The sequence below is a fragment of the Stylophora pistillata genome, chromosome 3 (genome assembly GCF_964205215.1).
Source record: "Stylophora pistillata chromosome 3, jaStyPist1.2, whole genome shotgun sequence".
Lineage (NCBI taxonomy): Eukaryota > Metazoa > Cnidaria > Anthozoa > Scleractinia > Pocilloporidae > Stylophora > Stylophora pistillata.
The window spans coordinates 18695426-18720743 of NC_142521.1; the positions used below are offsets into that span (position 1 = coordinate 18695426).

The window sequence follows — 25318 nt, forward strand, 5'->3', positions numbered from 1 at the left end:
CTTCCTATCAAAACGTGAAGTCTTTGCTTCGTGTTGTTATATTCTGGAAGAAAAAACTGACAAATTGCATAAACAGGATGTGGTATCGAAGTCAAGAAAGTTCGCAATTCAATTGCCATCTTATTTTTAGCCGTTCATGCGAGATCGATTAAGCAGGAGGTCAAATTCACCGGAGACTAGACACTTCCTGTTCCTCTGCAACTCCACCAAAAGTCACCTTTGATCGAAAAAACCTAAACCAATCTACAACGAACATTGCACAGACCGTCATAAGACCTTAGATAGTGAAGACTGTCTCTCTTCAGTGTACGTTCGAAGTAACAGTAATGCTCTTACTAATCACTTTTCAGCCATTATCATCGTTTGGTGAACACGGAGCATGAACTTTAGATTCTGAAACACACTTGTGATCTGACCTTTAGAAGGATTACAGCCGGACTGCGGACTAGTTTGATTAAAGTATTGAAACACCGTGTGCTTGTTATTCAAAACTAGCCTCTCAGAAATTGATATAACTTGATTCTTTATGTTTTTTGTGCAAGATTCTGCCGTGATGATGATTTCGAGGTTGTTGAAGGAGCAGTGTAACAAGGTCAGGAGATATCACAGGATGTATCTATCAAACTAGCCAAATTACTAATGAACACGATTCATTAAGGCTGATAGTTTCTAAAGAAACTGTTTGGCGCTGCGTCGGTGAGGGCAACGAAATAATTTGAACATATCAACAAAGTTGAAATGGTAAATTGACCACCGTTACGGTTATAAAAGCTGACGTTTCGAGCGTTAGGCCTTCGTCGGAGCGAATGACAAAGGGCTAACGCTCGAAACGTCAGCTTTTATAACCGTAACGGTGGCCAATTTACCATTTCAACTTTGTTGATATATTCAAATTACTTGATTAATTAGTTCATTAGCTGATAATCATCATTAATTTTGGCAACTTCTTGTTTGGGCAGTCTTAGCCTATATAAACTCAAGTTCTAAACACAGCTTACAAATAATAGATGTCTTCAGCTCAAATTCTTAAAACATTGAATCGTTTATAAAATTAAGATGAAAAAACTCCAACGGATATTTATGACAATGTTTGAATTTGGAACGGAGAACAATGATTCGTATGATATGATTAATTGGTAAGTTTCTTTTGTGCAATGATAATTTCAGTATTCTGGGGGTAATTTTGACCGGTAATAATTTTTCCTTTCACAGTACGAGGGAAACTTTCTTTCACTAGCCTGAGAACATTCAAAGATCTCCTCACTGATTCAGAGTCCAATACGGAAAGAAGGAAGTAATTAGGCTCTAGTAATTAGTCTTGGTACAAAAAATTGAACAAAAAGTCTCACGCAGAAAATTCGCAAGGTCTGTTTGCCTTCTTAAAAGCTTCCCACAGTATACCTCTTCCTTTTATTCAATATTTCTCCATAGAGATTTAGGAAGGAAGTAAATAACACCGTGTGATATAAGCGCAACAAGTAACGAATTCGAGTTAGTGTTCTCTAATTTATAATGCAGATGAAATTTTTTTCAAAGCTAAACAAAGGTTACTGATTTAGTTTCATTTTCGTAACACTATTAAAAGCAAGTAATTTTTCAACCAGTCACGTTGTCCAATGAACACAGCCGATAAGTCCTCAGCAGTTGGTACGACGAGGACTGGAGTAACTATTCAGCGTATGAAAAACCAAGAGTTGACTCATGCATGTTGTTCCCTAATTCTACTATGCCTCCAATTTACCTTTATTCAAGTTTGAAATTCATCTTTAAGAGCGTTGGCTCGTGACATAAACCTTGGAGGCAGTTACAAGAAGGAAGCATTTGCCAGGTGCTTAAGAATCCGTCGCGAAGCGATTGCTGAACCCTCTTCTTCTACTCTGTCGATCCGAGTGCCTTCAATCTAAATCTTCTTCTCTCGAGTTAGCACCTAAGTACTTTTATCAAGTTAACCATTGTACCTCAGGATGACTGAGCTCTTTAAAGTATCGTGAACATATCCTCAGTCTTTAACAATTTGGCTAATAAACCTAACCAATTTCTCCATCGCAAATGGTCTTAGTCCACAAACATAAGCTCAAGCAGAAAATTCAAACAGCAGCCACTACGTTGGGAACCACGAGCTCCACTGGGACAAGCGATGGTTTGATCATTCCCGTCGACATAACTCGTCGCTCAGCCCAACTGCTAATCTTTGTCTTCCCTCTTTCCGTTTGCATTGCACTATAAGCAATCGTACCCGCCATAGCAAGTTCCACGGAGCGAAAGCTCGACTGAAAAGCAAGCCACGGCCATGGAGAAGGATGGACAGCTTTGCTGTACATACCGTAAACACCTAGCATGGAATAGAACTGCAACCCACACACGGCAAGGCCTAGGAAACTCGTACCAAGTGTAATCTTTGCCACTTTTGTCGTACTGGTCTTGCTTGTCGTACCCAGTGAAGGACGTGCATTACTCTCCATAGCAATAAGCTGCCGCTGAACGTTCTCTACACTGTTCATGACACGGCATCCGCTGTAGATGAAGCTACCGGATAGAAACAAACCCCAGATGATGAAGAATGACTGACACACGATCAGAAGAAAGTCCAACTCTGGTTTTATGGACGCTGATGTCTCTGCGATGAAAACGATGATGAAGTGTAGGAAAATGACACCAGATAAAAATTTCACATTCTGCAACTTGCTCGGGACGATCTGCATTTTAGTGACTTCAAGAAAAGCAAGATGAATCAGGGAAAACGCTGATGTCAGACAAGGGTAAGCGATTCCGAAGAGAAGTAGCGTCAACCATTTTGGATCTTCGATACCATTTTGTCTCGACTCGTAGGGATCTAACAACAGATACACGGATCTAGTTGATCCTAAGCCGAACAGCAACAAGTTAATGGCAATGAAAAAAGGCTTTGAACCGAATCCTTTTCTACGGTTAGCGAAAGCTACGGCAATGAATGCGTAAATGGCCAGTACACCAAATAAGATGCCAAACCCAATCCAGTGTAGTTCCCATGCCCAGTCCCAAATTCTCCTTGCAACTGGCCAATCAGGACCCGGTTCAGGCAAGGTTTCCGTGAGCACCTCATTGGTGTCGTTTGTCACTGTTGAGCCTGACATCACCTAATAAGAAATTTTACTTTTTATTGAACTTTGAAGGAGTCCAATCAAAAAAAAAAAAAAAAAAACAGAACTATATATATCGAAATTGAAGATTGGAATTGAGTCAAAGGTGGTTTGAATATCAGGTATTTTTGCTTGAACTTACAAAAATTGCAAATAACGGACGCAAAGATAAGTGTATCATTGTTTGATATTCTAGAAATTAGTTTTTGCCAACTTCCAGTAGGTTTTTAGAGTTGTTGCTGTGAAGTGCTGAGTAGCATTATCTTCAACGTGAAGTCAATCAGAAAATTTTAGTTTGGTTAGGTAAAAAAAAAAAAAACACCAAAATGGGAGTGAAACCGATACAGAGCAAGAATTCTTTAAGGATCGAAAAGATTGAATGTACTTTCAAATCGGACAAACTTTAATTTTTTGCACAAACTGCTTGACGCTGATCCCTCAATTGTTAACAGAGCGTGATGAAGCATTTTCAAAAAGGCGGATATCTCCAGCTACCAGCAGCTGAAAAAAACTCTTTATTCAATTTTCACAGCTCACCTGGGAAAAATGACTTCCGGATGCGCAAAGACTCCCTCAGCATGAACTTCGAGAAAGGCATAAAAAAAAATTAACTGATTTAGAACAGTATTTTCTTTAAATCATGGCGATCTTGCCGTTGCATTAAAAGAAATACCCATTTTTTTTTCCGGCGCTCTAGACTCCTGTTATAAAGTAGCTATATGTTCTGTCAGCATTTTGAAACGTCGAAGCAAAAAATTGCATATTTAAGATGACGATTCGTAATCCTTTCTCAGCGAGGAACTCGAACTTTTAAAGAGCTTTTTTCGCTGATATTTTTCACACTGGTTGACTGCACTTAGTTGTGGTCTTAGTTACCCATGGCCATCATCTTTCCTATATGTTTCAGAAGTGGTTATCTACTTTTACGTTTACAAGTTTTGAAGGGGCTCCAAAAATGACCCATAGCATAGGTTAACAGGATGTTCATGGTAAGAGCAAAATGGCAAACCTTTTTCCGGGAAAAATTTGACCTCAGTCTTGCTGTCTGCTTTGAGCTGTTTGTACAATGCTGAAAAAAATGATCTGCCTCAACAAGAAATTTTTCTCAATTTTTTCCACTGTTATATTTGAACCGCTTTCTATGAGCAAATGAATCCAAAGAATACTCTGAGCTCTCCTCAGTACTTACCACCCTAAAAATTCTGCGACTCTGATATTTCTACGGAAAAAACCAGCTGATAGAGTGGGTGTCATCAAGCATAGTGATATCATTTACCGGTTGAGTCAGTTCCTATTTTAATCATATTTCTATTCTCCTGGGATGTTGAGGGCTGATGCATCATGGGATGTAGGCTATAAATAAAGCTGAGCACCAAGACAGTAGAGTTTCAATTGAATATTTCACTGCCCTTGAAGGATATCTCTCCCCAAAGATATAATTATTATCACTAGAACAATTCAGGGCGGGGAAACAAGATAAGAGGTGACAATGTAAAAGTTAACTAGATTTTCAAGACTTCATTCTTTACTATGCACAAACAAAAAGACACGAAAAATATTTTGATATTGGCCCACTGCGCTCGCCCCATTACCTATCAACTTTGTTCCCTGATTAAATAATTCACCTCACGTCTCGACTTCCATGCAATATAACGACCTCCATGCTATAGAACAATTTTCAGTGGGAGAGCGGTTAAAATGATTAATTTTCGCATTGCATGTTACAATCCCATGGAATAACATAACTAACAAATGACTATATTCCTTAACCGCTCTAAAAAAAATTTATTGAAACGACTTCTAGGAATGATATACCTCAGGACGAGCCGAAAAAGCAATTTCCTTAATTTCAGGCGATACTGAAACATTTTAATTAAGTTTAATCTCTCAAGACGCAGTGTGCGTTAAAAACTTGGATAGAGTCACTCTCTGACGAAAACTCATTATCATATATGATATTCAAACAGTTAGATTTCATGGAACAGGTGCCAAGTCAAATAAAATTTAATAAAGTGAAACTTCGGATCCGTCAGATTATGATCACTAAGTTATAGGCTGTGTCGTTAAAATTAGGACGGGGAGACAAAGAGGACTCTACCAACAGAAATTAAAGGGAAGGTTCTTCTTCTTAAAGTATAACGGTCGTCATATTTCGCGTTTTATGGTACACGATTCAATTCTGTTAAATAAGATGATTGACGCTCGTGTTAAAAATGACATGGCTCATCACACACAGGTGGAACAATTTGGAATCCTTAATTACTACCCAGCAGAATCTCAAAATAACTTTAACCAAATATTTTATTCGTACCTAAGACCCTACAAGTTAAGTGTTTAAGACGGGGCTAAGATATTATAAAAAAATAGCAAACCATGGCAATAGTTAAAACAAAGGAAGTACTTTTTCCTTACAAATACAAAAGCACTATCGATCGTTGATAATTTCAGGAGAAATACCAGGTTCTATAAAATTATAAATTTCTTGTGTCAAAATTAGTGTTAAGATGGTATCTGCGCTCTAGCAAATAGAGGTGCTATCCCGGATAGGAAAGTAAGACTCAAATGAAGTTGCCAGCTCTCCTGTGGGAATTCCAACCCTCAGCATTCCCGGATGTTCTCGCATTCAGATAAAAGTACCAACGAGCCACAGAGCGGAACTCTTTCACGAGCCAGGCTTTTCTAGAACCAGCAACTTCAAAAGTGTCCGTGTGGGTATAGAGTTAAAATCTTAATCGTTTCGTATATAAAGTGTTACTTTTTCTCAAATGACGCCGGATAGGTCGAGAATATTTGAGGAAACATGCAGAAGCTATTTTGATTATTCTATACCTGTCCTTCTCTTCGATGATGAGAATCCAGCGTTAAGCTCACCAAATAATTATATTACGCCGATGAATTAGTTTATCGTGACTTCTATGCAAAATATACTTTGCTGTGGACTTATTTGCTTTGCTTAATGCACTTTTTGATGACTTTTACAGACTAGCATAAAATATCGGCGGCACCCTAGTTCAGGTAAAATATTATTCAATGTAACAGATTCAGTACTGTGACTTAATAACTGATTCCTTGAGACACTATGCTTTCATTACTTTCAGCTTCTCATTTTTTGATTTGAACTTATTTCATGACAGACTTCAGTTGATCTTTTGAGTTTCCTCGCTTTGAAATGCTATTCCTAGCTAGCGCTCGATCATTAGAAGTTCTTACCTCATCAAATGATTCAAGTCTTACATTTCCATCTGAAGACAGCGTGTTTTACTGCACACAAATGCAGATGCTGTTCGTATCTTCTTTGAAGACTGTTTTTCTTTCTTTCTGGTTCGTTTCTTATGACTTGAAAAACTTCAATATTGATTGTGATAATGATTCCATCTGCACGGTTTGAAATTCCTGTCATCCCATTTTTTTTATCTACTTGATAAATATTCGTTCCGAACTGCTACGCTTTAGACTGCATGAGCGGAAATGGACGGACGAAAAATTACAAAATGACACCAAAACATAAGTATTTTGTGTCTGGAGAGAGTGCCGTAAAGGAGCTTTGAGGGTGGCCCTTCGTTTGAAATATCTGTTGTAAATCCAACTTGACGCCCCGGCAGAAAGTGAACTTAAGCTCACCACAGTTAGTGTTCTCAAGTATATTTTTGCACTTCACCAAGCATTCCATATAATTTTAAATGAAGAGTCAACAATCAGTAACAATTCAGTAAAGTGTCGGTATATCCTAGTTTTCGCTTATGTCAGTACCAGTATGCACTTCAAATTGACAGCGCTATCTGTATCTTGGGTGCCCTTCAAGCAAATGGAATCCAATTCTCAGATTTTAACCCACGCATTTCTTCTTGTCAGTCATAGCAACGTTATTCTGGTAAATGAATAACGTTCCGTTTGGAACAAAGAGATGAAATGAAAGTATTCAAAAGAAAGATAGATACAGAAAGAGAGAAAGAGAGTTTTTGAGATGTTTTTTCGTTTTGTCCAAATTGTGGGTCAAAGATAACATTCTGCGGTTCCACGTTGGGATTCTGCACTCTGACCGGCGCTCTACCACTGAGCCCCTGAGACTCACGGTCAGCTAATCTTCATAGGACATGCGTTCTGTTTACCGTTAGGATCAGTTGTGTCGAAAGCGTTATATATATGCGAACATGATAGAGTAAGAAAGTTGGTAACTTTTGAGCTTGAGTGTTCTAAAATTCTTTTACTAACAGCCTTAAAACGATTACTTAACTATTACAAGATGCCCCTTTCTGAAAAGCCCAGAAATTTGTTCTTCAACTAGTGGTAGTTTTATAAACCTGTGTTAGACTACCTGCAAGCATAAAAGATCAAAAAAGTGTGTGGTGGGGCAAAAACGACTCGCTACCTTGCAAATTGCCTCCCCTAAGCTTTCAAGTCAACACCGTTGACCAGTTAGTCGGCAGTTGTTGGGTACGCACATAGTTAAACTAATGTTGTTGGTGTTATTGTTGACCAAAAAAAATTAACTTCCCAATATGAGTTCACCGTTCTTTCATTGTCTTCGGGGTATAACTTCTATTTACGTAAAAACAACAAAAGCCCAGGAAAGGAAGTACGTTAGCTTTCAACAGACACCTATTTTGCTCACTTTTCATCTTTTTAAGTCTTTGCCAGCCTTGTAATAACCAGTAGAAGTCTTGGTTTATACTCCCATTAGTTCCCTTGTTTAGGTAGTCCAAGTAGAAATTTTCTGTGATATCTTTCTATGCAATGCGCTGTAATGTCGAGTCATACTGCGTCGTAAAATTTCTCACCAAGCAATGTCAAAATGTTACGTCATGTCATGGCATACATATTACGGAAATTCAAGTGGCATCTTAGCGTGGTTCACTCGGTGCAGTGTTTGGCAAACCCATTTTGGGTAAACAATTGATGATTGGAAACTTTTTATATGAGTGTACGGTGTAATGATCGGCGCTATTTCTACAATGTGGTACACATGCAGCTAGAGGTAGTGTGTAGAGTCGCTCATGTTTGAATACTTTTGTGATTTCGCTCATTAAACTACGTTCACCCAGCTCCATTAGCTCCATCAGCTCCATCACAGTCTCGGGTGATGATTATTACAGACCGCATTCTATTTATGACTTAATTCTTGAAGACATGTTCACTCCCTTGGTCGCACTCACCATGTTGTCTTTCTTCGTGCTCCCTTCTCGTTGCATCACACTGTAGGCTATCGTACCTGCCATGGCAAGCTCAACGAGGCGAAATCCCGATTGAAATGCTAGCCAGGGCCAAGGAGAAGGATGGACCACTTTGCTGTACAAACCGTAGACGCCCACCATGGAATAGCTATTCAATGCGCAAACAGCAATTCCCAGGACACTCGTGCAAATGGTTATCCTAGCCACTTTGGTCGTGCCAGATTTAACTTTCTTGTTCCGCAGTTGCTCGTTTTTCTCGATAGAATTCAGCTGCTCGTGAACGTTTTCCACCCGCCTGATAACCTTGCATCCACTGTAGATGAAGCTACCAGAAAGCAGTAAGCCCCAGAGAATGAAGAAAGACTGACACACTATCAACAGGGGGTCCAGTTCTGGCTTCATGGAGGCGGAGGTCTCTGCAACCAAGACAATGATGAAGTGGATTACAATGATAACAGAAATGAATTTCACATTCTGCAGCTTGCTTGGACCGACCTTCAGCTTCGTGACCTCGAGAAAAGCCAGATGAATCAAACAAAACGAAGAAGTTAAACAAGGAAAAGCGATTCCAAAGAGAAGCAGTGTGATCCACTGTGGATCTTGCACGCCATTTTCTCTGGATTCGTAAGGATCTAACAACAGATACACGGATCTGGTTACTCCGAGCACAAGCAGCATCACATTTATAGCCACAAACAATGGCTTGCGAGCGAATCCTTTCCTATGCTTCACCATCACTATGGCAACAAAGGAATGAACGGCCAGCAAGCCAAACAGGATCCCTAACCCAACCCAGTGTAGCTCCCATGCTAATCCCCAAATTTCCTTTGCAACTGGCCAATCAGGACCCGGTTCTGCTACGGCCGCAGTTGTCGGCTGTTCCACAGATTTACTTGCAGAATTCGTCATTGGGGATGAAGCTCTGCAAATCAAACATAAGGATGCTTATTTCTTCGATGTCTATTTCTATCGCCGCGTGTGAAGCACGTTTCTAAATTGTTTTTTTTTCCTGTGGATGAATTTACCTTCGATGGTATTTTCATCATGTTAATTTACGTCATGAGATGACCGATAAAACTTGATCTAATTATCCGCTATTATCAACCACACTATAACTTCTTATTTAACCGTAGTTAAAATTTATCAGTTAGAAAGACAATGTTGCTATGAGTTTTCAAATTATTCGTAAACAAAACCAAAACACATAAAGAAGAACGAGAAACGAGTTTAATATAAACTAAAAGCGACTCTCATGGAAAATGGACGAATGTAAATAAATTTTCAAATGCTGGCCTGTATTATTTGGATAAAGAAAAAGTTACACTAAATGGGACGTAACGATAAAATGATAATTGCTAACTTAAGAAACCGCCCAAAACCTTATCTTTCTCACCTCCTTGTTCAATACTGTTTTTTGTTCGACTTGAACGCTTTCGAAAGGTCCTCCTCATCAACAACTGATTAAAACAGTGTCTAAGGGCAATATTTATTTGCCAAAAAGGATGACGTCGCGGGGGAATACGCTCACTGTAATTTAGAGCTTGGATGGACATTTTCATTGGTGCACACGAGAAAAATGACCGTCGCGTAACGGAAATCACTGATGATGGAAACTTAATTATAACACAACAGGCGTCTTATATGATTGACGTTTCATGCCCTTCGCCAAAACTAAATTTAGCGTGTGGGTTTGCATTTTGAAAACAAATTTAAAATTACTTTGTAGAATGCAGCCCGAGAGATATCAATGCCTTTCAAATTCATGTTCCTAAAAGTTAAGAAACTTGTACCGAGATGAGCAGCACTGATACTTTCTCTTTCCCACTTGTTCACTTTGTTTGCATAGAACTGAGATAAGCTTATACATCACACGCACCTGACCTATTACTTATGTCGTCATGTTTTTAATTGTCGCTCTCAGCTTCAAACTCTTAAAAAATATATGAAAATAAAAAGAGCGCCTGCATATAATTTTAAACTAACGACTCAGTAAATATATATTATCCTCACAAAAGTTTGAACTAATACGCACTCACCCGTGAACATCAGCAACATAATTTTAACTTCTTAAACGATAACCTTTTTTCTAGTTGCAAGAATAATATGACCCATTTTCAATTCAATACTACAGCTCTAGTTCCGCAAGAAGACTCTCGCGGCAAATTTCTGCATTTGAGATTATCTTCTTTATGTTCAGATCTTACTCTGGAAATGATTACTTAACGGGACATTAACGAACCTTACGTAGATTTCTAAAGTTGTACTGCAATTTTCGGAGTCATTTTTTAGTCGTTCTGTCCTTAAGGGTGGCTGTCAACAATGTCAACCGAACACCGTATGAGTTTCAACCATCTTAAACACCTTATTACTTCATAAAATAAATCAACCTACGCTTAGGCTGTCAATAAAATGTACCAAAAGCTCTGAACAACAAATCCCAAGTTCACTCTTATACCTCAAGCACAAGTTTTATTCACAACAAAATTTAAATAAAGGGTGTGATTTAAATTCGAAAAAAAAAATTCAAATGTGATACACTTTCATTTTGCTCTATTCTTTGGCTGCACTTGTACGTGAGCTGCACTTTATGAAAACCTTTGAATAATTGATGTTTGAAAACTGAGAACAGGTTGGTGTATTACTAATTAAAAAGAGATATAAATCTAGTAAGTAAACTCATCTGTTATTTTTATCCTTAGGGAAAACATTTTTGAACGGAGAAATATGACATCTAAAACGGGGAAAGTCCCGTGATAGCTATCCTGAAAAAACTGCGTGGAAACGAAGCAGGGCTCATAAAAAACTTTGAAATTAGTTAAACAACCACTTGCAAAGACCCCAGGACACTGTTCAGCAGAGTTTGAGAATTAAAAATTAAATCGATTAAGAATTGAATGAGTATGGGCTGTCCATCAGTCGAAGGAAAGTGTCTTGATGAGATTAAGGTGCACCGCATTAGATAATGAATTAAGACGAATAAACTATTAAAATTTTTATCAGATATCGATCTGTTAAATCCTTTTTCTGATAATTCTCATGAAGTATGCTTCATTCTTCGACTAGTACCAGTGAAAACCAGGAATCGTTTTCAGATTCAGATCCATAATGATTTAGAACAAAACCGTTTGTGAAAAAAATATTTCTAATTTTTACAGATTTTTCTTATGACCTAGTATTCCGCAAAACAACCTTTAGATTAACTAACCAATATAGAGATACTAAAAAAGCATTAAATATAGTAACCGACAAATTATTTTGTTTTCAGACGATTAGAATTAGCTGCCACCCATGTATATAATTAGCTGCCACCCGTAATATTGCATATTGCATGCAGGCTGTCGTCAGAGAGGAAAACGAAAAAAATGCGAAAAATACTGCTGCTGAGATTAAGTGAGACCTCTCGCACTCGTTTTTTGATCAAACATGTTTACAATGGTCTGGTTGCTTTTCTATGCAGGACGATGTTCCGCGAGTTTCACCCGTACAGACTTTGTCACCAAGCAGTCTGTTCTGTTCAAAGACCTGCTCCCGACGATGCGCTACTGGCGTGCCTTACCTTTCAGAATGTGTTTGGCCTAGATAAGGCGTTAAAAAAAAAGTTTGAAATTATTCAGTTCAGTAGGTTGAACGAAGTTCGGCTGGGCTCCTTAGTATTGAGGTGGTACGATTGGTTTCAATCGGCGTTGCGAGCCGAACGGAGAGCATGATTATCATATCCTTTACTAAGTAAGAAATGAGAGGAAAATTTGATTGCAACTAGATTATCGAGGTTTGTAGTCACTGCCCTGCTGAAGTCAGGACCAAATTCATTTCAGTTCGGTTTTTGGGTATCACGGCGTAATAGAGCGAGAAATAAACAGATGGATTTAGGTTAGAACAAGCTATAAAAAGATATGACCGATACACACACAGGTTTTCGTGCGATAGAATATTTCCTTATTGTTAATCTAAGTTTGGAATGTGCACTACTAAGCACACTAAAGAGGGCTCTAAAACCCTGAGGATTTCACGCCGCAAAAAAAGAATAGATCATAATTTAAATAAGTCCTCTTTGAAGACTTTAAATTGGTAGATCAATAAGACTGCTGAAGTTGTAATTTCGTTGAGTTTTGTGTGAGTGAGATTTTGGAATTTGTACTCACCAACACGGCATACAAAATCGTCTTCTTGAGACTCCTCTGCTCAACTGCTGCCGATACGACAGTTGCTGAAATCTTTACTGAATATCCGACTGTTTCGTTGTATAAATTTGGTCAATTTTGAAACGCTTTAAACAGTTTTATTGATCAATTACAGCTGCTGCTACTATATGACGACTATTTTTGGTGAGATGAAGCAATCATTCGTGTTAATCAGATCGGCGCGGCCGGAGTATAGTGACACATTTATGGACCCACGATTGTGATGAGTGAGCAACCTTCCTTAAATATCCAGAATTTATTTCAAGCAAAATCGCTGTTCAAATTAACTTGAATAACATGATAAGAAAAGTGGCCAAAGATAATCAATTCATTATATGACAAGAAAATGCCAACGTGTCGTCAAAACCCACGCGTACAAATGTAAACTTGTCTTCGTCACAATGATATCTGATAAATCATACTTATATAAACTTGGCTTATCGCTGCAAACTTGTCAAAAAAGGCTTATACACTTAGCATACTTTTTTCGGAGATACTGATCTAAATCTGAACTGGGATTTAACACGCAAAGCAAAGCCAAACTTTCAGGCTCTGCCCATTTCAACACATGCCTCTTGGCTTAAAGATCATCCAAATGGAAGATATCCAACGTTAATCTTTCAATTTCACTATAAGATGCTAGCTTCTTAAATGAGTTCATCCTAGGCTTCTCGCCTAGTCTAAATTGCGTTTCAAAGCTGATGTGATCTAATTCTGCATCGTAAACTTCTTTGCGCTTTTGCTCTCACTGAGTAGATCAGAATCGGTCATAGCAAAATTGCTTCTTTCATTTTTTCCCGCACTTAATAACATTTGGCCTATTTTTGATACAGAGCACTAAACACGATGTACGTTTTAACTTATAAAATCTTCCCAATGTAACTTAAAGAAATCATGTTAGGTTATACTGATCATATTGATTGATAAAACTTATCACAGTATTCAAGTTGGTTTCCTTAGGAAGAGATCGTTGATTCAAGGAACCAAATTCGGTGCGAAAAGAGAACCTTTTCTTATTCAAAAAGAAAAGAATCAACTTATAGAAAAGACCAAGAGAGCTCCAATATCTGATTTCCTCTGAACTTGGTATATGATACCTATCATGCAATCAATCTGTTTCTTCCGGCAGAAGCTTGTTCTTTGAGCGGCGTGGTCGTGAGCATCACTTGATTAGAACATGTCCGTCAACTTTCTGATATATCAGGAGATGAATTATCGAAACGAAGTAGAGAAGAGAGTTTGGATGAATGTTTTTAGATTCTTTTATGGCTCAGCTGCTCGACGATGAAAACTAAAAACGGGTGTAATTACTCGGTTTTACTCAAATGTCCTCTCTAAAGACCTCTATCCCATTGGTGATCCAATTTTTCAAAACAAAACAAAAAAACAATGGCGCGAGACATTTAATGAAATATTTCGCGCCACGCCAACCCAAATAGTGATAAAGCGAACGGATAATATCGTATTCCAATGTAACTATTTACTCTCGACGAAGGCAGCAACTACATGCTTCCATGAATTTGCAAATGATATTTCATTTCGACTTATAAATTGAAATTGTGTTGTTGTTTTTTTTTTGCATTAAATATTTCAATTAGGCGAGCCATTTCAAAGTGCGGCGTTACTTACCAGTGAAACCAACTCTTTCTTGAAAACCGCGTTTCTGAATGGACACTGTGTGATAACTTATATTACTGATCCATCCCGCTGGTTGCGGGGAAAGATAAATAGTCATAAGGATAACTATTGTATTATTTATTATCTGACAATCTCAAGATTGTTGGGACGCGTGCAATTGAAAATTTTTCTTGCAAGGTCAATTCAGTGCGTCAGGGTTAAAGCGATCCCGTTGGATAACACTCGAAACGATGGATTTATCCTAGTCGAAGGTTCACTTTGGTGTGTTCTTTTGCCAAGCGGGGTGAAAAAACATAGACGCCACGCAAGTTTGAAAAAGGATTTGAAAGACTGCACAAAGGAAACTAATGACACCATTAGGAGGAAAATGTCAAAACAGAAGGCTTTCTGATTAATATAAAATGGCCTGTCGTTGAAATTACAGAGACTTTAAGATATTAAATGGTAAGAATAACGTTGCCAGGAAATGACTGACACGAAGCTTTTAGAGAAGCTTAACACTACAATTAAGATATAGAAACGACTTTTTAACGGCTACAAATGAGAGAGAAGCAATCTATGGCAGCTTAATATCATCACCGTATGGCTGTCGATAAACTTGGTTGAGACGTGACAGCAAATAACGTACATTTATTAGTTTTAATTTGCATATCTTTTAATTTCTGCAGTCGTGTTTCCAATTGAAGAAATTGATGTCAAAAAATTACTGTCAATAAACTTATTATTATTAATAATTAGTTAAAACATAACTGAAAATACACGTCCAAATGCAAATTGTTCGCCATTTAATAACTTCTCTACTTTTAAAAGAAAATTTATTGAAGGGTTGTTAAATTGTAACGACTGACCATTAATTTGCAGACTACATTAGGAAAATAAAGGGCGGAGAGTCAGGAAAAGGATTTGAATTGATATTCACTGATCGTCGAGCGGACAGTGAAAAGACAGAGGGTTATTTTACACCCGCATTTTTTTCCCTCTTAAAAATGGATCTAAAATCGAACACGTTTTGAGCGGAACCGTATTAAGCGATCGGTTGTCAAAGTCCCGAAAAGTTTTTCCCTAGCTTTAAATTTCTGTAATTTTCAAAGCCGATCGAGTTTTTGAACGTGAAGACAAATCAATCATACGTCACCTCTATTGAGCCTTTATTACTGAAAAAAGCTTTCAAGTATTCAAGTCTCGTCAGCACCTTTTCCATGTCTCATTGGTTATAATTCAGATGAGGCTGGAATCCAGGGAATGTGTATAATTGCCACCGACTCAGAACGAAGAGGAACCGAAACCAAATAGGAAAAACCAGTGACCGCATGGGATACCAAATCCGAAAACCGTTAGCGTTTTTGACGAAAACCGAAAACCGAATGCTTATAAAACGGAAAATCCGCAAATCGTAATTGACACCAAAACCGAAAAAACGAAGTTTTTTGGCACAATAACCGAAAAACCGATCTAAAATGATTCGATGCCTGAATTCATCGACCACCGACAGTGATTACGAGAACAAGGATAAATGTTTATCAAAAGAAAGCATGATAAGTTCATCCTTCGGCTAACTTCACGGAATGCCACAGGGGAGATGAAACTTGCACCTGACAAATTCACAACACTTTTTTACATAACTGTGATAAGTCCACAGTGCAATTTTCTTCTTTGTATCTTTTATATCACTGAGGTGCAGTACTTATATTGAAACCGCTAAAAACTTGCAACGGACAAATTCACAACTCTTGCTTAATAATTCCACAACGCAATTTTCTTGTTTGTATCTTCTATATTAGGAGTAGCACCTATATTAAAGCTGCTAAAAACTTGCACCTGACAAATTTACAACACCTGCTTACATAACCGTAATAAGTCCACAACGCAATTATTTTTTGTATCTTTCATATTCGGCGTAGCACCTATATTAAAAGCTGTCAGAATTAATTACAGTTTACCTTGCAATGTTCCTAGAAAATTATTTGTTGAACCTTACGGTGCTTAATTTTGGGATCTCTGCAATACATCAGTAGATTCATATAGTCTGATTATTAAAACAAAGTTTAGCCCTTGTTGAGCAAAACTGCGTACTAAATATTCCTCACTTAAGCTGAACTTTTCATCCGAGCATTTATTTTTGTGAACAGTGTCAAGAAGGCCGAAAGTGGAAGGACATTTTTATAATTGATTCAACCTTTTTAAAGAGGAAGCCTAAGACCCAATGATTGCGTAAAACCGTGGTTTAGGTTAGACCTTGAGTAAATAAACGACCCATGTAGCTATTTTCTCCATTCGCCGGTTAGGCAAGATAAACCAGATAAATTTACCTTATCGCTATTAGTATCACCGAGATTAACGATTAACACTATTACATTTTTGGGTAGTTTACTTTTTTTTGCACAGATGAACTTACCACCAAAATTCTCTCCTCACAGGAACTTAACAACAATTTTCGTGGGGGACTCTCGACTTCTGAAACAAAGCTTCCCTTTACAAAAGATCTATTTACATTTGAGTAACAAAGAGACTTAATGACTGGTATTCCAGGATAATCCTGAGGTCTTTGTTAATATTAGTTTCCATTAAGGTGTCCGAAAATCGATTGGTTCAAGAAGAATTATTACAGCTTGAAGCGCAGCGTGCCAGCCATTCATTGTTAGCTTTTTGAATAGAAGTCCAAGATATATTTTATTTTGGCGAGCTTGACAGGAAATTAAGTTTAGAATTAAACAACTTCTCGATGTGAAAAAAAAGATATTATGATATATTTCCCACTTGAACAACTTAGTGTCAACGACTAACAAACTAGATGAAAAGGTTAAAAAGATTTCCGTGCCGACCGGTGTAAAAATGCTGACACTAACAAGCTAGACCATTGCGCAATGATTCATTTTAAGGTCCTTCACTCGATTTCGTGATGGATAATTAAAGCTTACCAATAAAAAAAAGAGAAAGATTCAGTTGATTTGCATGAGAATAACCATTAGTGAAAACGAATTTATCGTTTATACCATGCAACTTTTCAGATCGCAAATGCACGCCAGGTCACTTCCGTAATTTAAAACTTCGCTTTTCTCACCATTTTGCTATCCTGTTATCCTAACCCTTTCGATATAAATTTACCTCGTCGGTAGGGAGCTAACAAGCGCGACAATACTTTACTCTTATGACTGATCGGTTTTACTAAAAGGGTTTACTTGAATTCTATCAATTTGACCGTCAACAGAAATCTATTGGAAGTCAGTCTTTCTTTACGTAAGACTCACTAAGTGATTGTGTTCAAAAAGGCCGGCAACCGGTTCGAATCTTTCTTTCTTTTACACCAGCCACACTTCACAAGCAACCTCGTTCCCAGGACCTTTTCTGTTAGTTGGGGGTGGGCCACCCCCAATAAGGGAAAAGGCCCTGGGAACGAAGTCGACCTCACTACGAGTATCATGATCATACATGCGCTAGTATCTTTCTGACATCCTACTATATCTACGAGAGAGCCCGAAGCCATCTTCTTAGATATTCTATATTCCTGAGGCCTAATAAGACCAATATAGTTATCCATAGCAGCTCACGCGCTCCATGGTTTGCTTAATTTTCAATCTTCTCGTTGCCATGTTCCCACTAATGGCGTAGCTCCGCTTTCTGCATATAAAACCACATACAACCCACAATTCCTCCATTCGCTCTGACGAAGGGCTAACGCTCGAAACGTCAGCTTTTTTATTCGTTACGGTGGCCAATTTGTAATTTCAACTTAGTTGATATAACCAATTATCTTGTTACCCCCCACCGAGGCAGCACCACAGTTTCTTTAGAAACTTTCAGCCAATACAATATCAAGCTGACAAGAGATGAGGATAAAGAAAAATATCGATGAGGGAATTTTTTAGTTGATCCATCACAAAATTCTCTACAATAAGTTCATAAGAATTGTACGGCAGACAGTAAGAAGAATCTAATGAGACCGTCCGTGGAAGTGAAAGGATGAAAACACGAATAAATTAGTGGAATGAAAAGCGTTCGTTGATACCTGTGCGATTTGAAAGATTAAATTTTTTTCAAGAGTTTTGCGACTTTCCGTGTTGCCTAAATGTAAGGAAAGACCGCAGATTGCCACATGTTGTTTAGAATGATTAGGTAAATTAAAGTGTCTAGCGACTGGTTTAGATGCGTCCTTGTCATTCCTTTCCACGTCGCGAAGGTGTTACATACATACATACATACATACATACATACATACATACATCTTTATTTAACAATGCAGTTTGATTGGCAAGACCGAAGTCCTGATGTGGACCTGCCTAACTACAAATTAATTCAATCACAATAAAATATATATTATAAAAATAGGAAAAACAGAGTGAAATTACTTCTCAAATACAATTCTAATTAGATAAGTTAAATACAAAACAATATTAAATTTACAATTAAAAATACAAAAAGTCATCGTGTTTTACTGAAACACAGCAGGAACCTTTGGCAAAATTTATGCTATTGAGAAGATGCTTGTTAGCCTTAAGCTCAATCTTAAACAATCTTAAGTTAGCACATTCCTTGACATGATGGGGAAGAAGATTCCATACCAAGGCGGCCCTGTGTTTAAAAGAAGACCTGCCAAATTAAAATATTTAGATCCTCCGTATTTAAGCTATGATAGGATTGATAGGTCAGAACCAGCAGTCTTTTAACATAATACAAAGAAATGGGATTCCATTGCCTCAATTTCTTGATCTCATCAGCTGGAGTGGTCATAGGTAGTTTGCAAACAATCCTAATTGCTCTCATTTGAATACGTTCAATATCCTCCATAAGTGATGGGGAAGCAGAGCCCCAAACAACAATATTATATACAACACTAGGAATAATTGAATTGAAATAAATAGATTCCAAGATGGACTGAGGCAGGAATTTGATTCGCTTCAAAACAGCCAATTTCTTGTTAAATAAAATACGAACATTCCTAATATGATCCTGCCAAGATAACTTATTGTCTATAGTTAAGCCAAGACACTTAGATGAAGACTTGAGCTCGATGGTCTTGGTGCCATATCTTAAAGCTGGCAGAGGGCCTATAAAGGTGGATCTAGATAGTATCATTGCTTTATTCTTTGATTCGTGTGCATTTAGTCTGTTGGCTGTGCACCAGATATTAAAACTGATTTCGGTTAGACAAATAATTGGTAAGCCAAGAAAATAGATACCCCGATATTCCAGTGGCTTTCAGTTTCTCCAACAGGATTGAATAGTTAACTGAGTCAAAAGCCTTGCGAAAGTCAACAAATAGTACACCCACTACCAAATCTTGATCCAGAGCTGACATGCAAGTTTCTGTCATATGAAGCAAGAGGCCCTCAGTAGAGCGATTTTTTCTGAAGCCCCACTGGTTGCGGCTTAATAAATTGTGGGACTGCAAATGATTATTTATGGAATTGCACACCACAGCCTCGAGAATTTTCCCAGGAATGCTGAACAGAGATATCGGTTTGTAATTGTTCACATCGCTTGGTTTGCCTTTCTTGAACACAGTAGTAACACGAGATAGTTTCCAATCACAGGGGAAGGAGGCACAGATTAAGCTATTCTTATAAAGTGGAAGTAAGCTGTGGGTAACCAGATCAGTCGATACAAAAAAAAAAGGTCCCTAGGTGAGACCAAATCTGGACCCATAGCCTTCTTAGGATTTGTTGCCTTCTGGGTAATACTCTTGACTAGCTCCCAATTAAAATCTATGCAATCTTTAGTGGGAGTAATCCTAGTAACAAAGGTCGATAGGGTTGACTCGTCTAGAGGATTTAACTTTGTTGTTAGGCTTTCAGTGACATTGATGAATAAATCATTGAAATGTTCTGCTTTTGTTAGATCATCAGTTAGTAGCTTATCATTGTAATCCATAACTGGACCAAGCTTGGAAACTTTGTTTTTCCTTAGCACCTGATTAGTCAACTTCTTCTGTTCTCGGAATCGGTCACCTAGTCGTCTTCCTGTTTCGCCGATGTATAACTTTTTGCAATATGTGCAAGTTATGAAATAGATAACATTGGCGGAGGTGCACTTGAAGTGATCGGTTACCCTGTTTCTGTCGTTCAAGCGGGTCATCACCGCGTCCAACTTATTGATCGACAGTCTGCAATACATACGTCACAAGGAAAATTCCGACCGCATTCCATTCACTCTCACGTTTCACCCTCATAACCACTCAGTTAAATCAATTATTCTTAAAAACTTCAAATTACTTCAAAACGATCCAGAGACTGGCACTATCTTTTCGCAATCTCCACTTAATTCATTCAAACGCGACAAAAACATAGGCAATTTTTTGGTCAGACGTTCATTCCAAACTAATGATCAACCCGGCACTTTTCAATGCGCTCGCGCCCGATGCAAAACTTTTCCCTTCATTCACAACGCTCAGAAAATATCGGGACTCAAGCGATCCATTAAGATCACCGATCACTTCAAGTGCACCTCCGCCAACGTTATCTATTGCTCCGCTTTCTGCATATAAAACCGCACACAACCCACAATTCCTCCATTTGCTCTGACGAAGGGCTAACGCTCGAAACGTCAGCTTTTTTGTTCGTTACGGTGGCCAATTTACAATTTCAACTTAGTTGATATAACCAATGATATTGTATTGATATTGCAAGGAGAAATTTTGCCTTGGTCACTCATAAGAGTTAAAGGATTAACTCATTTATTAAAGGGAATTGGCTTCACTAATACTTTCATATTTGCGTACATTCTGCGCCAGCAACTTCCCACTTTTCTTCATTTCTTTACGATTGCAAAAGCGTAAGATTGTATCTAAATGATACGACGACATTTTCCTAGCCGGCCCGGTCGTGTCAAGGGCATACTCACTGTACGATCATCACACGACTCAGATATGACGTTCTTTTCCGTTAGGGAAGATAACCTCAAAAATATTTTCTGGGCCGGGAATATCTGAAATCCTTGATAGATAAGATGAGATGTAATACAAGCGATTACATGAAGTCCCCCAGGGCATCCTGATCATCGAAGTCCGTTTCATATATCAAATCAAACTGCTACATTTAACTGATGACATGTTTATCTCCGCGTTGGTACAAGAGCTGCATTCGCAGCTTACTACCATACCGGTCTTTACGTAACTGGTTTGATAGCAAATTTGAAAAACTTGTAAATTTTCTCTATTAGAAAGTCCTCATAGGTACACTTATCTGAAAACCATAGTAACTGTTACGTTTTCCACATGGATAAAATATCGTCCAAACTACTGTCACAAAAAGTTCAGTACAGACCGAGTGTTGCAGATTGCAACATTTCCTCTATTAAGTTCTGTTGTAAGTTCCCCCAACAGTGGAAAGTATCTTCAGTTCTACCTATATTTAAAAAAGGGAATAGACTGGACCCTAACAATTTTCGACCAATATCTTTGCTTAGTGCCCCAGGGAAACTACTCGAGAGGGTAGTATGCAAGTCTTTGGATGATCATATTATTTCTAATGGTATCTTAACTAATAGACAAAAGGTACTCTACTGAAAGCCTTCTCCTCCATCCTACTGAGTCCTGGAGGAGAGCTTTGGATACAGGTCACAAGGTTGGAGTCTTATTCATTGATTTTCGCAAAGCTTTTGATTGCGTGGACCACATAATTAATTTAATTTAATCTACTCCATTTTCATTGCATTATTTGCAGTGGGGAAGGACTAGAAAGGAACATACAAACCATTCGTGCTAGTCCACCCTCCCACCCATCCCACCCCAGGGGAGGACATCCATCACACAGTAATCTCGTGTGTGGGAACTTTACGTCTCCTACCCCAACCCTGCAGGAGACGGGACCTCCATTTATTCGTCCCTATCCGAGAAGACTAGAATATTCTTGCAGAAAAACTTAAAGCGGTCGGTGTATCGGGTGATATGTGGAGCTCGATCAATGCTTATCTCACAACCGTATGCAAGGGACTCAAGTCAATAATGTTAGACCAGATCTAAAACCTGTTAGAGTTGGAGTTCCTCAAGGATCTTTGCTAGGCCCAAGACTATTTGCTACTTATGTTAATGACCTACCGGATCACGTGACCAATGGGAAATTATCTATGCATGCAGACGATACAACAATTTATGTTATAGGGAATTCTGTTGACGATATTGTCATAATCTTACAAGAAGTCTTAGACCAGGTTAATTCCTGGAGTCTTAAGAATAGACTGGTTCATAAAGGTAAATTCGAAGCGATGATTTTGAGCACTGAGCCCTTCATAGGTCCTATGAAACCTCTGAAGTGAAGTGAGGACATAATTCGGTATATATCCTCCTCTGTGTTCCTCGGAGTTACAATCGATGACCAGTTATCTTGGTCTCAGCATATCAAATTAACTCGTTCTTCATTTCACACGAAAGTTAAAAATGCTGACACATATGAGATTTTTTAGTGTAATAGAAAAAAATCCGAGCCCCAGATGGGACTAGAACCCACGACCCTCCGTGATCTAGTCGGATACTCTAATCACTGAGCTACTGGAGACTCTATAGTGAGCAAGGGTCAATTTGTGGGCCTCGACTGGAACCGCATCGCCCGGCTACACAGCCAAGTATTGGGTTCAAGTCCCATCTGGGGCTCGGATTTTTTCTATTACACTAAAAAATTGTATGAGATTTGTACCTAAATCTATTTTAGAAACTATTTGCTTTAAGACAGTAATCCCAAGTGTCTTATATGGAATTGTGATTTGGGGGTCTCGCACTAAGCTTAAAGAGCTGGAAATGATAAATATTAGAGCTGCTAGCCTGATACATAAGTTACAAAAATGTATGAGGGATGATGATATATTAGCAAGAGTTGGGTGGATGCCTCTTGAGTATTTCTATAAGTTTCGTATCTAACTATTACTCACATGGCATTTTATGGCTTGGGCTTAAATGAAGTAAATTCCTGCGTTGTTAAGTGTTCTAATAGTTATAATCTTAGAAAATCGCTAAATATTTTAATTGATGGACCTAATACTGAACTTGCCGTAGTTCTTTTGTACACAGAGCAGCAATTGCTTGGAATTTCTTACCAGGTAATTTAAGACACTTTTTAATCCAAGTGCTTGTAAAAATAGGCTTAAAATGGCAAAAAATGATTTTGTAAATATAAATTTTGGAAAGGGGGTGGCTCTGTTGTTTATAATGAGAACTCAAATTTTTACTATTTCTGATATATTATGACACATTTATATTTATATTTATTCTGTTTCTTATTTAACACTTTACTCTGGGTTTATTTATCTTATTTTACGTAGATAATATGGTAGGTCCACATCAGCTGTAAAGTTGCCAATTTTTTAACTACCTATCAAATAAAGATCTGTATGTATGTATGTATGTATGTATGTATGCTTACTCGTCTAAAGGGCAATAAGTTGCAGCGCGAACAATCCTAGTGGTTCCCAGGCTTTATTATGTTTTGGCTGATGTCGTTGCTTTGTTTGTTGGCTTCGCTTATTTCTCTGGCTGAGGAACGTTGCATAACACTGTAGGCTATGGTGCAAGCCATGAAGAATTCCACCAGTCTAAAACACGTTTGAAATGTCCACCACGGCCAAGGAGCAGGGTTTACAACTTTACTATATAAGTTGTACACGCCAAATAGTGAATACAGCTGCAGTCCACAGCATGCAAATCCTAAAATACTAGTTGCCATGGTGATCTTCGCAACTTTAATAGTTCTCTTTGTTTGTTTTGGTCTCCCCATCTTACTAGCCTTGTCGATCTGGACGATTTGCAGTTCCCTCTGAACAGCGACATCACGTTGAATGACTTTTAATCCGCTGTAAATAAAGCTCGTCGAGAGGAGGAAGCCCCAAAGGATGAAAAGCGACTGGCACACAATAATCAAGGGTGTAAGATCCGCCCTCAGAGCGGTTACTGTTTCTGCCGTTACGACCACCCCAAAGTGAATCGTTATAACCACGCTTAAGAAGGACACACTTTGAAGTTTATTAGATCCAATTTGGACCTTGGAGACTTCAACAAATGCCAAGTGTATGAGGCAGAAAGAGGAAGTCAAACAAGGAAATGTGATACCGTAGAGTAAATTCGTCAGCCAAGATGGGACTTTTAATCCATTCGTCCTTGATTCGTAAGGATCTAGAAACAAAAATAAGGCTCGTGTCATTCCTTGTGTCATGAGCAACGCGTTGATAGCAACGACCAAGGGCTTTCTACCAAATCCTTCTCTCTTTCTGACTTGCGATAGGGCGATAACGGAGCGCAGAGCTAACATACTGAAAATGACACCGAATCCAGCCCAATGCACTTGCCAAGCTACTCCCCATTTCTGCGTCGCTATTTCCCAGTCAGGGCCTGGCTCAGCATGTGGTTCGGCGCGAGGTTCCGTAGTGGCCTGCGAAGATGTTGTGTTCGTTACCAACGTAGAATCAGACATAACTGAAAGAAACTGTACTGAAGAAAAAGATCTTGTGTTTGGAGACAAGGTAGGTTAATAGCGGAAGTGCGGTTTTAAAATCCGCTCTACTGTCTTGGAAATGCTTATTACCCAAAGCTGTACAGCTGTAAATGCTATACGTATTCTAAAAGACAGCCGCTTTGCCGATCTTGTTTGTTGCCTTGGATATCAGCAAATAGTAGTACCAAACGCTTAACAAATCATGGACATAACTTGCTGTTGCAGATACCTTCTTGAATCTTTACTAAGTTATCGACTTGTGTCTTTATGTGCAAGATTTCGTGACGTTGATCGAGGCGCCTTTGAGAGCTGTGGCCGTTAATATAAACCAGCCTTCTTAAGAGACAGAAACAAAAACGTCACAAGACACAATTAGAAACAATGGTCTTCACGGAGAAAATCTCGTCCAGCAGGCACTGTCGCCTAGGATCTTTCAAAAGTTCACTTTGTCTCGGCCGCCACTAATCCTTCAGTTCAGAATACCGCAAAAGCGTTTTCCGAGGCCAAGGCAGCCTTCAAGGCGATGAATAAATAAAAGTGATAATTTTAATATAGCTCAAAATCAAATGCAGGGTGTAATTTTAACCGAACCACCTACTTCTTACCGGATATTGGCAACTGATAGATACAGCTTAAGGAAGCTTCAAGTCTGTTCAAAGATAATTCCAATTAACCCGGTTAGTCATTAGCCATACAATTAATAACAATACTGCGTTCCTTTTAGTCGAAAAATATGCTATTTCCATAATGGATTTGCCCACGCACGACCAAATGCGAAAACGAAATGAAGAGCA

The 25318-nt window shown here is 38.4% G+C and overlaps 3 protein-coding genes and 1 pseudogene across 7 annotated transcripts; 1 reads left to right on the forward strand and 3 right to left on the reverse strand.

Annotated features, from left to right (window-relative positions):
- Window positions 1-607: 607 nt before the first annotated feature.
- LOC111333500 (proline-rich transmembrane protein 4-like) lies at window positions 608-7163 on the reverse strand. Its single transcript, XM_022939091.2, has 4 exons — window positions 4309-7163; window positions 4129-4188; window positions 3657-3702; window positions 608-3116 (listed from the first exon to the last, which is right to left on the reverse strand). The coding sequence occupies exon 4, from the start codon at window positions 3111-3113 to the stop codon at window positions 2088-2090; it is 1026 nt and encodes a 341-aa protein (XP_022794826.1). The 5' UTR covers window positions 3114-3116; window positions 3657-3702; window positions 4129-4188; window positions 4309-7163; the 3' UTR covers window positions 608-2087.
- A 140-nt stretch (window positions 7164-7303) lies between these two features.
- LOC111333464 (proline-rich transmembrane protein 4) lies at window positions 7304-16601 on the reverse strand. 5 transcript variants are annotated; one of them, XM_022939031.2, is made up of 2 exons: window positions 16505-16601; window positions 7304-9212 (listed from the first exon to the last, which is right to left on the reverse strand). In XM_022939031.2, the coding sequence occupies exon 2, from the start codon at window positions 9197-9199 to the stop codon at window positions 8225-8227; it is 975 nt and encodes a 324-aa protein (XP_022794766.1). In that variant the 5' UTR covers window positions 9200-9212; window positions 16505-16601; the 3' UTR covers window positions 7304-8224. The 5 variants fall into 5 exon arrangements, with proteins under 5 accessions (XP_022794766.1, XP_088609940.1, XP_022794765.1 ...); XM_088753814.1 differs by lacking the exon at window positions 16505-16601 and adding an exon at window positions 14101-14121; XM_022939030.2 differs by lacking the exon at window positions 16505-16601 and adding an exon at window positions 12433-12690.
- Window positions 16602-20854: 4253 nt separating this feature from the next.
- LOC111333499 (proline-rich transmembrane protein 4-like) lies at window positions 20855-25196 on the reverse strand. Its single transcript, XM_022939090.2, has one exon. It carries the CDS (start codon window positions 24501-24503, stop codon window positions 23496-23498), a length of 1008 nt encoding a protein of 335 aa, XP_022794825.2. The 5' UTR covers window positions 24504-25196; the 3' UTR covers window positions 20855-23495.
- On the forward strand, window positions 22724-23274 carry LOC148734876 (uncharacterized; annotated as a pseudogene).
- Window positions 25197-25318: the final 122 nt, after the last annotated feature.

Bases quoted from the DNA above. Each gene is read 5' to 3' on its own strand.
- LOC111333500 (XM_022939091.2), bottom strand. From the start codon at position 3,113: ATGTCAGGCTCAACAGTGACAAACGACACCAATGAGGTGCTCACGGAA.
- LOC111333499 (XM_022939090.2), bottom strand. From the start codon at position 24,503: ATGTCTGATTCTACGTTGGTAACGAACACAACATCTTCGCAGGCCACT.
- LOC111333464 (XM_022939031.2), bottom strand. From the start codon at position 9,199: ATGACGAATTCTGCAAGTAAATCTGTGGAACAGCCGACAACTGCGGCC.